Genomic DNA, 14,569 nt, shown 5'->3' with positions numbered 1-14,569 from the left:
TATATATATATATATATATATATATATATATATATATATATAAATATATTTGTATTTAAATAAAAACTTTTACTTTGGATGTGATTAACTGTTTGACAGCAGTGTGTATGTAAAATAAAATGCAAACAAAAGAGCATTTCATGTGAGTGTGGATCATGATCATGGATTAAAAGCACCGTGTAAACTACATTTGTGGAACAGTTTCCACACAAAAAAGTCAAATAAAAACATTAGGGAACATATTGCTACTCTATACGCACCTTTTTAATCTACCCCGATTATGTGCTAATATACAAACTGGTCCTTTAAGGCTACTACCCCACTGACAAGCTGGTAACATTTTTGAATAAAATAAAGAAAATGAAATAAACTAACCTTGGACAAATACAAAAATGCCTTCAGAAAAAAGTTCTGCGAAAAGCATTAAAATCGTTAGATTTGCAGATGCGTGTTTCCATATTGTGTACGTGATGCACCGTCATTCAGACAAAGTTTTACTTAAGTGTCTGAATACTTGGTGAGAACACTTTACGACCATTATTAGAGGCGAGAAACATCTTCACTGTTGCGCTTTGGCAAATGACTGACGACAGATAAACAGTGGGCTCTTCCGTGATTTTCCATCGGAACACGGTAACTCCCTGGAGATTCCTGTGAAAAGTGTTGAATGTTTCCACTCTACAGTATTTAAGCGGCTGTTAAACTCGCACTGACAACAGAAGCAGATCAAAGGCAGAAGTTGGAGACGGCAAACTGTTAGCCAGACGCAAAGCCATCTCTCAGAAAACAGAAGCAGCTTATTAATATTTCTGTGGCTGATCGGGGACACGCAGACGATCCTCCTCGGTGCAACCGTTTCTGCCATGTTCTTTAACAAATACATAAACAAACAGATTATTAATTCACAAAGCAACAATATAAAGGAAGGCGAAGTGGTGAAGAGACTCTGACGCTCCTCAAAAGAATACAACTCCCAGAGTTCTCGTTAAACACGGTAATACTCATGAATGATGAATAGCTATCCTGGCTCTGTTTACACTGACCTCGATTCTTCTACAAAACAACCAAAAATCACCCAAAAATTGAGGCTGCTAAACACCTGACTACAAATATACATATCTAAATACAGCACAATAAACATAAATTTAATCATTTCTGTAACTGAAGTCGTTAACAGGGGGGTCCGCCTATTATTTTTAGATCTTTTACAAACTTTATTAATAAAACTTGTTAAAAATACAATATTAAAATTAACTTAAAGCTAAATTTCAGCTAACCGTTTTGTAAATACATAAACTCATCAATAATGGTAATTTTATGGCTTTTTTATGCCTTTTATGGTTATAAGTCCATCTTATCCATATCCAAAGTAGGAAATTCCTGATCTAGATTAACGTGTATCCGAGTAGCAAAATGTAAGTGGTTTATAGAGGCGGTAAAAACCACCATGAATGATTTCTTTAGTGTGAATACAACCAGCCATATGATTTGCTTGTGAGATTCGGCGGAGCGGGGTAAACGCTAGCCCCGGGGCACGGGTGATGACGACTTTTTCAGATTCGAGGAGACGCTTTGATAACATTCTCTTCATGACCATCACAAAACAACGGCTGTTTTTGTTCCCGCTGAATGGAAAGCATTCGGTCTGCATTATTCACAGCGGATCCTGGTCCCGGGTTCTTGCAGAAACGCCGCGCTTGTATATCGCACTATGAAATTTTTATCACTTGAGGAGGAGAGATGAGAGACATTTAAATTTTTCATCGTCTGCTTAAACTATATTATTGTTGCGTGACAACAGAGATGGAAAAAGCAGTCTAGATTTACAGCTGCGCGAGACGGGCCCGCAAGCTCATGGACATATGTGTGTGTTTCGCAGAAACACTTCCTGTGTGTCCGAAAAAACTACACAAAGAAGTAGTACATAAATGGCAGCAATGAGTGTGTTTACATGTATAACAAAACTATATAGTCTCCAAAAAAATGCAAAAAGTGAAATTTTCCTGAATTATTTTTAAATTAACAACCATAATGGTTATTGGCCAAATTTTTATTTGTATTAATTAATATTAATAAATATTAGGTTGCATTTTATTTTCCACTTTAGACATTCTAATAACTATAAGCTAATTTATAACTACACGTCAATTAATTCTCATTCATTTGGAAATACATGTCTACTAACTCACTGTCAGGGTAGGTTTAGGGTTAGTAGAATAAACTCACATATACTTGCATGTATGTTACTTACAGTCAGTATATAGTATGTTGTGGATCAGACAAAAGTGTATTAAAGTGTACTAATTCTCTAATGACTGCTAGTGCTAATAGACGTAGTTGCAAAGTTACTTACTGTTAGTAGAGTGTCTTAAAATGTGCCATCGAAATAAAGTAAAACATTTTTCCCATGACTTTGTTGCCAGGTTATTAAGCAGAATATGAACGCACTCATTGTCATTTAAACTAAATATGTAAAATGAAAAAAAAAATAAAAAAATGAGCAGACGGGACCATATTCTCTTCCTTTAAAGGCGGAACGTCCCTGCCTAACTGGAGGCATGTTACTAACGCCTGTTTAACTCCTGTTCTAGGTCACCATGAGATAAACACACTTCATTCAGCTTGGCCAAACCCCAACCATTAAGCAGCGGTGGCGGCCCATTCATGAGCTGCACTCCCGGGCTGAGGTCCTCTGATTAATTAACACACGGGGCAGTGGCTTCCAAAAGAGCACAGACAGAAGAGGAGCTCCGGGGACGATACCTCTGACTGCCGGCCAAGAAAGAGCTACAGAGGGAACACATTCCAGTAAAACGTCTCCCTGCTGTCCAACTCCAGACTGCATCATTATTTTCTTTAATATCCTGTATTAAACCATCATCTACAGCCAGCAGGATGAGTTAAATTGTAACGTTTAAATTGTGCTGTGTTTAAGGCACAACGTCAAAGACTGCCTGGGAGCTACAGCCAATGACACTAATGACACTTAACGTGGTGACGTTTATGATATTTTTTAACATGAAGTTTTTTCTGTTTATCAGTATCGGACATTTTTTAAAAAAGAATTGTGTTTAAGACGTAACAGCGATACAGCGAAGGTTAAAACCAATGATACTTAAAAGTGATATTTATGATATTTCATGACGGGCTCAAATTTAAGCCAATCTAGTTCCTTCTTGCTGAATTTAAAATAATAAATAAAACTCACATGGGTCAAACAATTCACCCCAGGGTTATAATAAAACAGAAGTCAAATAAAATGAAATAAAAATTAGCATTAATTTAAAAGATTTCATAACTGAAGTAAAATAAAGAAAACAGACTAAATAAAACAGAAATTAACGAAAACTATTTAAATAAATCACAATCAATAGTTTGATAGCACTAATAAAAAGTGATTTTTCTCAAAAATCTTATTTATTTATCTTTATTTATTACCTCTATCAATGTTTTTTTTTTACAACTGATTCCTTAAAATTTCACTTGAATATAAACTATACAACAAAAACTAAACCGAAGTGTCCATAAAATAAAAAACGCTTCTAAAACTAAAACTGAAATGGAAAAAAAAAATATTGGAAAAAATATCTACCTTGATCGCAAAGCTAAACATATTAATACAAACAATAATAACCTTGGTTCGCCCCTACTCTCACAAAAAACGAGCCCCCTGCTGGAGATACAGCATGACGAACTCAAGCAAGATAGAGAATCAAAGACTGAGTGCTTTCTAATGTAAATCCTGGCAGCTTCTCCCTCATGACAGGCCTTATGTTCTCCCTCGTCTCGCTACCTTTCCCCAAACGTCGGTCCTCTGTTCCCACACATCTTCATCTTCCCGAAATAACCCCCATTTACTCACATAACAGCTTCCAGAACATTTTCGCTTCGGTACAGAGCAGTCCCAAAAGACGCACTCAACCGCCCAAACTCTCTCTCTCTCCTTCTCTATCCTCCTCCTGTTCTACCACTCTTCCTGTACGAGAAAACTCTCCTCAGAGGCTGACGGCAGGCTGAAAGCTCCCGGGGACTGTCAGAGTATTTCATTATTCAAACAATGCTGGAAAGTGGAGCCAATGATCACTTTAGTGGTGCTGATTTGTCATGGTGACTAGACGAGGGAGGGAGACTTCACCGCGCACAGGTAAATTCAACAACTTTATCTTGCTCTGCTTCTCTCAGGGAATAAGCAACCAAAACTCCATTAAAACAGATTAAGAAGTTGGATGCGTAGCCTAGTGGTTGACATACGTGCTCCGACACACTGAGCCTTAAATTTGGAATCATAGCCTAGCGGTTAGCACACATTTCAACAGTTGAATTTTGAATTATATACAATATATGCACATGCACCAATGTATTGAGCTGTAATAAGTTGGACTCTGTGATGGTTACTGGCCTGACATAATATTAGATTATCACTGCACCTCAAAAGAATTCATAATAACAATAATTGACATCCGCATTTTCTAGTGAGGCTTCTGATTTATTAGCCACTGTAGATAAATAACTAGAAAAATAACTGTGCAGTAAATGGTGAAGCTATTTTTGGTAATATATAATTATGGTAATATAAACGTATGTTAAAAAACATGCTTTGCAATATCAAGCAGCTTAACAAAACACATAAGGCTATCATTCAAATTCATATTTCTGAATAACACAAGATGAGTGCAATGAGAAGTTTGTAATCATAACTCTATAAAAAGTCTGGTGTATCTAATAGAATTTAAGAATACAAAAAACTCCCAAGTGGTGATAGGAGCATCCCTCTGACATGAAAGATGGACTTTTTTAAAGTTACATTTAACAGTCTAATAAAACGAAACAGAGTTCTAATTGGTTTATTTTTGTGCATAATAAAAATCTACACAATGAACATTTAAACAACATTAAACAAAAGTATTTGTTTTTGTAACATAGATATTCCATGTTGAAAACCAATACTTATTTTTAAAAGTGTAACAGTATTCTCTCTCTCTTTCACAAAAAAAAACAACTATACACACACACACACACACACACACTAGCATGCAGTGAATCTTAGTCTGGGTTGCGAAGGATCCATCTGCAGTACCCTTCATGGCCAGGGAAATGAAGGACACGTTTCAAGGCTGCATTTGAAGGAGGTGTTGCTATGATGCATTCTGTTTTCAATGGAGCCTCTGATTTGAGACACAATTTTCTTCAAAATTGCAGAACACGCAATTCAATTCTACTCTTTCCAATCCTTTCCAGACCTACCTATACATTTCAGAACAGTGGCCTGAACATATAAGAAAGAGAGAATATGAGAATTCAAATGTAAAGCTAATAAGCGAAAATACTCTTTTATTAATGAATTCAAAAGGGGGCTGACAGATATAGAACAGCAATAGAACAAAGGAAATTAGCAGAACTGCTAGATGAATGAGTCATCTTTTCTTTTCTTTTTTTTTAAACAATGCAGTAATCTGAGAAAACTGAGATTTTTCCTGAGAGATGTATCTTTCCTGGGAGATGTGTAGTATGACATCGTGTACGTCCAAACACGGCCATCAACAAGCTAAATCACTTACATTACACCAAAACAAGTAGTGACAGAAGTGCCATCAAGCAGGGCACCACAGCATATGGCTGAAGACATCTTAGCTCTGGGGGTTCTTGAATGTCTCACATTGTTTTTGTAACTCGGCCCACACTGAATCTGACCCTGCAGATTAACATAGAAATGCAGCATCCAATGTTCTACGTATCCTTCTCTTTTTGATTGTTTGATTATTAAATGTTTTGCTACTCTTTACTGACAAACAAAAGAGAAAAAGAACTATCTGGGGACAGAAAGAGTTTCTTGCATAAGCAGCAAGAAGCAACCACTACTCTGAAGTTTCAACACACAAAACAGGTTCTTCATTGTATCTCAAGGGTCTGTTTAAGTACACAGGGTTTCTTTTGGCTTGTACAGTTAACCAGAGATTGGTTTCCCAGTCTTTTCAGATCCCAAAGAGGAAGAGATGTCACTTACTGAATTCGAGGGCATCGGTACATTGGTCTCAATGTAAGTCTCCGTCTTGGGCTCCACAGCAAGCTCCGCCTCCAGGATCTTCTCCACAGGCATGTCTTCGTTCACACTGCTGGTCGACTCCACCTCATTCTCGTTGCGGTCCTTGGCTCGCTGGCGCTCCTCCTGGACGGCTGTATGTAATAATACTAGTCACGGTCACTACAGTTGGTCAATCAAGAAGTCAACACACATAAGCACTGAAACTTAGCTGATGCCAACGAATGAAACCGCAGGTTTTTACACTCATTGTCCCCAAAAATAAAATAGACTCTAACATATGATTATCCTCCAGCAAATATAATTTATTTTATAAAAGCAAAATATTAACGTATAAAAACCCTTTTTTATAACTATATTAGAGAATGCAGAATATTATGGAAAAATAAACTGTTGGCTTATATATTATTTTACTGAAGTATTGAATTATTAATATCATCGACACAATACTGACTTGTATTAAAGGAATAGGTACTGAGGTCTTGAGGGTTAGTAATCAATGACAGAATTTTCATTTTTGGGTGAACTATCCCTTTAAGCATACTTCTACCACCAATTACTGGTAATGGTTTTATTTACGACTTGGTTACAGGACAGAACGATATGTTTTGTAACGTGTTTCTTGTCTCTGCGACTTCCTCCAACAGGCCTTAACAGATCAGACATTTGATCAGCTCAGAGAAACAGGAAGTGGTTAGTGTTGAACAGTCACTCAGTCTGACTGTGGCCAGAGCTTTATTAACCGCAATCCAAGTCCCTGTGGTTACTGTGCCGAGCACAGTTCATCCAAAAGACTCCAAACCCAGTCCCTATTCGCAGCACATTCAAACACACAAACACTAAATGTTCTCTTTTTCCCTAACCCTTCAACTATTTTCTTCAACAGCGAATCAGGCATCGCGGTGGTGGAGGGGTTCCGAAACGGTGGGGGGATTCTGCTTTATGGAAAGTGCTGTCTGGAGGTCAGCCCAAGGGTAAAATACTTCTCCAGGAGTCAGAGAGAGGTGAGAGGGGCTGAAATCACGTTAGCTTTATTTCCCCTGGAGAGAAGGAGAGCATAAATTCATTTAATCCTGTTTTTCTGCAGATTCGCTCAGCTCTTTTTGGGACGAGCGTGGCCCAGCTCTCCTGTGCCTCGGGGTACAGCGCGAGCTTATGGGATACAGAAACAGGCGAACGCAAGCAAATGATCATATCTATGAAGCAAGCCGTGATGATATAAATAAGGGAGACGAAAGGTTGCTTTAAGGTCATAGACAGTGGGTGTGAGAGCGAAACGTCATGTATGTATGATCACATTTCTCTCTCTTCAACAACAGGAGAAGGATTTACTCTCTCACATGAAACAAGAGCTAGAGATCTGGGCAAGGGACTGGATCTTGGCTTTGCGATCTATAGCCATAATAAATAATTTATGAAGCCAAACTCGTCTGACTGCTTGCAAAGACACTGACCTGAGTTTTTAAAACTTGTTTGAATGCTTAAGTTTTGGAGCCGTATCATGAATGAACTGTATTACATACGAAAAGATTTTAAAACTGAACATGAGTTTATACATATATAAAGAAAAGTGATGGAAAATACATTTAAAAAGCTATAAACACGACAGGCAATTTGAAACAAATCATTATAATTATTATTTATAGAATTATTGTACATTATTGTACAATGTTTTGCCCTTGTCGTTTATCTCAGAACAAATAATTAGATATTTCTGATATTAATACTGAAATAGTTAATATTTGATCTGTATGTTTCCCTGAATGTGAATGCGGTTTAGTGGTTTTAGAACCCCCCCCAAAAAACACACGTTAGCAACAATAATGCATGTAAACATCTATATGGGCTATAACAGGCATGCGATGATATAAAAGTTCATCTGTATAATCTTTGAAACAGAAAACAAGTCCCTACAGACAAAATGATTGTAAAAACAACATTGAAAAATTCTGATATCTCATAAATACGAAATTATTCTCTCTGACTCAGGGGCAAAAAAGTCTCTCAGATCAATATTCCACCAGCTGTGTGCTAAAATCTTCTATTAGCATGCTTAAGCACTTTCACGTATCCTTTTCTTGGAGACAAGTGTGTAAAAAGTGCTAATGCCCCATTTTCTTCAGTGTGACAACCCACCCCTTACCTCTTCCTCTCTTTCATCTCTCTTTGCCTCAAGTGATGATTTGGGAAAAAAAATACGGTCTTCTATATTTAGTAACAAAAAGCCTATCCGAGGAAAAAAAACTCGTATCAACGAACCATTTTCTGTTTCTTACAAATACACTACCTGGAATCTTAAGGTGCAGTTGTTGCTCAACATGTGCAAAATAAACTCGTTGACCTTTGTCTCATAGTGAGCTGATCGGCAGACTGAACATCTAGCGAGTGCTAATTAAGCGCCGACTTGCAGTCTGTCTATTTAATGGCTGATTGAAGCTACACGAATGTTTCTTCCAGAGTCACACAAAGGTAAGATTGTGTCTAACAGTGAGTACAAAAAAACCCCCATCTCTCCTCACAATGGAAAGCTCAGGTCAGTCAGTGCAAAGAAAGATGGACTCCTTCAACCAAGTCCTTAAGTACTTCGGCTAATACAAATGGATACTAAAGGTGTGTTTACATAGCATTGGAAGTGATTTATTTTAATGAGAGCTGGTGGAGTGAACAGTGCTATAAAATTTCAGAAGAAAAAAGCTAACTCTTCTATCCACTACTTCATGTGCTGTACCTTCTCTCTTCATGCCCATGGCCAAACACTTCTGATAGCGGCAGTACTGGCAGCGGTTGCGCTGGCGTTTGTCGATAATACAGTCCTTGTTGTCTCGACAAGTGTAAGTCAGGTCCTTACGCACAGTCCTTTTGAAGAAACCCTTGCACCCCTCGCAGCTGTACACACCATAGTGTTTACCTGTTGAAAAAAATGCAAACACAGAAAGAAGCCTAGAGAGTTATGTTCAGGTCTACAACGGAAATAATTCATGGATCAGGGATTGTGGGATTTGAACCTACAACCTTTCAGCTGGAGTGTGTTAAAATACCGCAGTCTGCCTCACTTTAATATTCCAAGTACCTTTGTTGTAGTGTAAACAGTGTAAATACTGTCTCTGTGCTACTTACAAAATATTGAACTGATAAAAACAGTTATAAAGTTCCCAAAATCCTTGTAACACCAACCAAAAGAGGATCTTAAATGGGATAGAAAACCAACTTAGATCAGAAAACCATCTTCCAGACAGCCCTGAATTGCAACATTTGATCCACAGTTTGCATTTGGGGCTGGATTCTTTGTTTGCATGCATACACTAGCCTAAGCCAGACCTGCAAGCTGGTATATGGTAATAATAATATGGTTTGCCAGGCTGATTTATCTTGTTTAGTTGACCAACCAGGCTAAAAGATCAAACCAGAAAACCAGTGTAGACTAGTAGTTTTTCCATTCCAGCCAGCCACTGAAACATCTGTTTGCACATATAAACCAACTCAAGCAGGTCTTAGCCAGTTTAAGCTGGTCTTCTAGTCTTATTAGGCTTGATTAGCTGGGCGACCAGCTGAGTAGTGCTCAATATCACTCTAAAAGACCATCTTGACTGGGCTAGATTGTCCAAAGAATCCAGCTGTTTTTAAGCAGTCTTTTTCCACCCCATCCAGCCTTGAGCATGTTGTTTACATGTACAGTGTGTTTCGGTACCTGAGGAGCGGTCACCGCAGATGGCACAGATGTGTTTGGTGAGGGAAAGGGGGGTAACCGAGGGCTGGGCTGGCACCTTCATCACACCGTTGAGGCCTAGGGGCGGCTTGATATCTTCTGAGCTGCTAACAGAGTTCATGGGCGAATTCAGCTGCAAAACATAAGCAAACAAACAACACATCATTTAGACACATGCCAACATATCAGCTCTAAGGACCTGGTTGAAAGAAAGCCTGAATTTCAGAAGGCCATGACTTTTCTGTCCATTTCTTCAGTACGGGGCCAGCTTTGAGATATCAGATTGATTTTGTGCCGCAAGACTGAGGTTTCTCTCATCTGATTACGTTCCCTCTCCTACTTCCTCTGAACGTAAGTACAAGAAATGGATGCTGAGTGTGTCCCTAGCCTAATTTTTTCATATCCAGCACCAGCAGTGCACATGTTCTATGCTAGAATGGCAGCAATAAAATATTTAGTGGGACAGTGGAATAAAGACGTGGTTCTGTTTCTCTCTTCCTCTCCAAGCTAAAACGTGTCTGGCTACCCTCGTCCAGACATTCTTTCGCTCTCACATGTGTATTTTAAAAGAGAAGCACATAAAAAGTTACATTTCAATGAAAACGACGGTTAAAAATCCTAAATTCTTCACAAATGTTTATCAATCAGTGTGAGCCACTGTTTGTGAACATTTCATTCTGCCATTCCAAGGTGATGATGCAACAATTTTGCAAGAAGCAATCATAATAACAGGCGCATTCTGTTCATTTCTCTCAACACGTGTTCACATTCAATTACACACTTTAATTTTATCAGCAAAACAAGGGTTTTGTGTAAATGAAAGGTACTGATGGGTTGACACTGTGCCTAAGGGTCTAACAGGCTGTACTAAAAAAATGCTATCTTGTCTTTGGGGAGGGAAAAGTATTGTGATAAGAAGCGAAGACACTCTGCATTGGTAACAGTGATGTTTGCATGCATTTGACTTTTTTTGTCTTTTATTTATGTTATAGTAGATGTTTTTAATCAAAGACAGATTTGTTGGAAGGCTTTTAAAAGAATGACACAGACTTGGTAAAGGCCTTGGGACTGTGTGCGCTCTTGGCCACGAGATAGAAACACTCATGTGAGAGCCTCCCAAATCTTGTTCTCATGCTTTAGCCAGAACACAGTTAGCAGTCAAACTAGCGAGAGTGGCCTGATAAAGACCCAATTTAGACCAAAAGGAGCATCGTCACTTCCCACTTCACACCACGGGTGTGTTGACGTGAGTGCAAGAGACATGCAGACTTGCTAGACTTCTGTGGAGTGCCATGTAGCCAGAGGACACTGAACACAGACAGACCACTGTTGCCCCACTACAAAATACAAATTCTACGAGGGGTAGTCATAGTTTGTGTTAAAAAAAAGCATAATTTTAGCGCACACACACGCATATACACACACGCACATACACACATGCAGAATATAGAAATAGTTTGTGATTTAACGTTTGTGTAGGTTATGATTTTTTATTAATTGACTGGATTTAAGATTAAACAGTATATTCAAAGCTACGTTAAAAAGAAAACATTTGCACAAAATAAAAAGTTGGCAAGGTTCCAGATTCAGATTACAAAAAAAACTGTAAACAAGCTATTTATAATAAACAGACTGTTAAAAATTCTAAAAAAAATTTCTTCAAAAGTGCCCTAAAAGTTGTACTTAAGATAACTAAAGTAACTATTTAATAAGTAAGGGATAATGTACATTCAGTCGGCTGACAGGGTGATTGCAACTGACCAATCAGAATAAAGCATTCCAAAAAGCCATGGAATAATATAAAAACAGGCTTAAAGCATAATGGACGTTTGACATTCACAGTATATCACTGAATCTTCCTTTGATATTAACTATGTGTGCAATGTCCTTTTCACATAATTAGCTCCCACTGATGACTGAAAATAGATGCGACTTTTACCAACATTAGTTGGTAACCCAGTTATTTTGTCTTTTGTTGATGACGCAAGGTACTACGGTAGATTATATTTATAGATTAAATTTTGATATGATAACTACCGTAGTACCTCTACGTCTGTTTGAGTACTAAAAAGTGCTTAGAAGTGTCCAGATTTCAAAAACCAAATCACATGTGGAAAGACTTAACGTAGTTAACCACCCTTATCCACGTACATGATTGCATCATCTGGTGCATGTGCATTTGTTCACACGTGCCTGCACACACCCCTTAAACTCACGCATGGACACACAGAGTAATGACACGACCCATGTCATTACACTGATGACCACAACATGCCCCGAATACAGAGACTCAATGCTGAAATAAACAGATCAACTGCTTAGAAACGACAACCCAAACAAACAAAAACACTCAAAGCTTCTTTGTCAAGAACATGATTAACACTTCTGAAAACCGCTCCTCTTTCATTCAGTCTGATTAATTCCATCCGTCAAAAAACTAACAAGCAAAACGCTGCGGACAAAAGCCCCCGTACTTCCACTTGCTTGATTTATGTGTCAGAAAGGGTCATTGTCCTTGAAAAACGCTGAAGGCAGTCAAGGCTGCAGGGGCCGTAACAGTGCGGCCCGTTCTGATGGAGAGAGGTGTTAATGATGAGCGAGCAAAGAGAAAGGATGGGGGGCAGTAAATTACACATGCCGTACTTTTTTCTGAGGTTGTCAGTTTACTAGAAGTAAAATGCCTTTCGTTCTGAATTTCTGTCTGCGTGTCTCCGATGAGAAACCTTAAACACGCTCGTGTTACGCACATACAAATACTCACGGGGAGAATTCACTACGAATGAATTGAGCCCGCTGATGGAGCCATTTATTTGCACTCGCTGTCTGCATTAAGGGCCGGATTCACTAAAGGAATTATGCAAATCAGATAAGTGTGCATGGCGCGATTCTTCTTTTTTTTTTTTTTTTTTTTAGGTTGTGAATTAAATAGCAGACTATTGCAATCTAGTATACTTCACTCAGATTATACAATAACACTATCCAAATGTCACTTAAAATAATCAAAATGATAAAATGCATAATATAAAATAAAAAAAAATCATTAAATGAAATGAAAATAAATGAAATAAAATAAAAGAGTAGAGTGTGGAACTGATTCTAAAGGAGTGTATCAACTGATACAATGGGCACCCTCGATGCAATGCTAGTCGCTTTATAAAAGTGTCTGCCAAATCCATAAATGTTAATGGGAGTGTATAAATATAGATTAGCATTTACAGTTTTGCATAGAAACCAAGATCGTGTGCGAAAAGTGCTGAATATAATGACTACGACAATGAACTGCAGCTTGTCAATTAGATGCAGGTTTAAGTTAAAATAATGCATGCAAAAACTGCATGAATTCATCTGTCGTTTTTCCTCACACTTGAGTCATGCACACGCCGTGTTAGTTTTGCATGCAAAAGCAGTTATTAAAATGAGTCCGTCTCTTCATACCTTTGTTTTTCTATTTTGCTGGACCTCTGTAGTTTGTCTATAAGAGCTGCACTATCAGAGGAGTCTAATCATACTATGGCTATTTTCAACATGCAACTCAATCTGCCTAAATTCCCTCTCAATGCTGTATTTGTGTGTAGGGGTATATGTGTGTGTGCTACAGAAGGATTAAAGGGTCTCAGTTCTGTGACTGTAAATAGAATAATCCTCCCTCCCATACATGATCACACACTCTTCTTTGAGGGGTAGGGTGTCAGACAAGTGCCCTGAGTAAGAACAGCATGATCAGCCAGCCGTGCTGTGACACTTAAGCTGTACGGAGAGGAGGGGGCATCCCAAAAGTTAAGACACAACATGCACAAAGACACACACACACACACACACACATAGAAGTGACTGTTGATAGGGGTCAAGAGGTCATTCTACAGGCCTGCTTTATAATTGGATTTTGAGTTTGAATGAATACTTAAAAAGACAGTTAAAAACTTAAAACAATGTGATTATTTACTCTCATGTCATTCCAAACCTGTTGTTTTAACCTAGGGGGCACAAAAGGAGCATATGTTCAAAGGACACAGGTTCAGATGACTTCTATATTCTATATTTCAAATCTTGGATGTCCAAATCACTTATAATAGCCTCTTATAATTTGCTGTTAACCAGAGTCAAGTTGAATTAAATAAATCAAAAACATATAATTCTGAAAAAAATCAAATATAAAATGATGCTCTTAAAAAATATTCTTGAAAAACTAACAAACCTTGATTAAGACACTGGGCAAAAATATTAATTAAAATTAGAATAACTAAAATAAAAATAAATAAAATAAGAAAAAGTCAGATTTAAGAATTAGATCAAATCATTCTCAAAAAATGCTATTAATCACTTGTTAATCATTGAGTCAGTGTTTTTAACTTAATAATAATAATAATAATAATAATAATAATAATAATAATAATAGAAATAAAATACAAATAAAATATAACGGAATGAGTCTGATTTGTCAATTAGATAAAAAAAATTATAAAGTAGGTCATATAGGTTTGGAGTAATATTAGTGTTAGTAAATATTTATTCTAGTGAATTTTTTTTTGTGTTTTTTTTACAGGTGTGTGTGTCATGGTTTTTTCCCCTCATATGTACCAAAGCTGCTGAGGAGAAGAGAGAGAAAAGTTGTTAGCACCTCTAGATCTGTATATCTTTGGTGAAACGCATAACAGGGTCAGAGAGTGTTGACTCAGGAGAAAGAACAGCAGCCTTGACCTTAAAAACTCTCTAACAAAAGGAAGTCATGGCAGATCTAAGCATCAGATACCAGTTGACTTATCTCAACAAGACTGTGTATCCATCCAGCCTTTGTGCAAGTACACTTCAGATGTTGACACTTG

At 37.6% G+C, this 14,569-nt stretch overlaps 1 protein-coding gene and 1 long non-coding RNA gene across 8 annotated transcripts in view; one reads left to right on the top strand and one right to left on the bottom strand.

Moving 5' to 3' along the window:
* Positions 1-14,569, bottom strand: part of rxraa (retinoid X receptor, alpha a) — a 131,949-nt gene that overhangs the window by 8,732 nt on the left and 108,648 nt on the right. For 5 of the 7 annotated variants that reach the window (XM_043221653.1, XM_043221650.1, XM_043221654.1 and 2 more), the window contains 3 exons: positions 9,729-9,879; positions 8,769-8,948; positions 6,005-6,189 (listed from right to left, as the gene is read on the bottom strand). In XM_043221653.1, the coding sequence (XP_043077588.1) occupies positions 6,005-6,189; positions 8,769-8,948; positions 9,729-9,879 (516 nt within the window). The remainder of the gene's footprint in view (positions 1-6,004; positions 6,190-8,768; positions 8,949-9,728; positions 9,880-14,569) is intronic. The other 2 variants (XM_043221655.1, XM_043221652.1) reach the window with 1 other exon arrangement.
* On the top strand, positions 3,898-8,756 carry LOC122326621. Its single transcript, XR_006247496.1, has 4 exons — positions 3,898-4,144; positions 5,968-6,176; positions 6,927-7,044; positions 7,128-8,756. It is a non-coding gene; the product is annotated as an uncharacterized LOC122326621 (long non-coding RNA).

This window comes from Puntigrus tetrazona, chromosome 21 (genome assembly GCF_018831695.1).
Source record: "Puntigrus tetrazona isolate hp1 chromosome 21, ASM1883169v1, whole genome shotgun sequence".
Taxonomy (NCBI): Eukaryota; Metazoa; Chordata; class Actinopteri; order Cypriniformes; family Cyprinidae; genus Puntigrus; species Puntigrus tetrazona.
The sequence above is the reverse complement of the archived record's forward strand: the minus strand, read 5'-3'. Positions and strand labels throughout refer to the sequence as shown.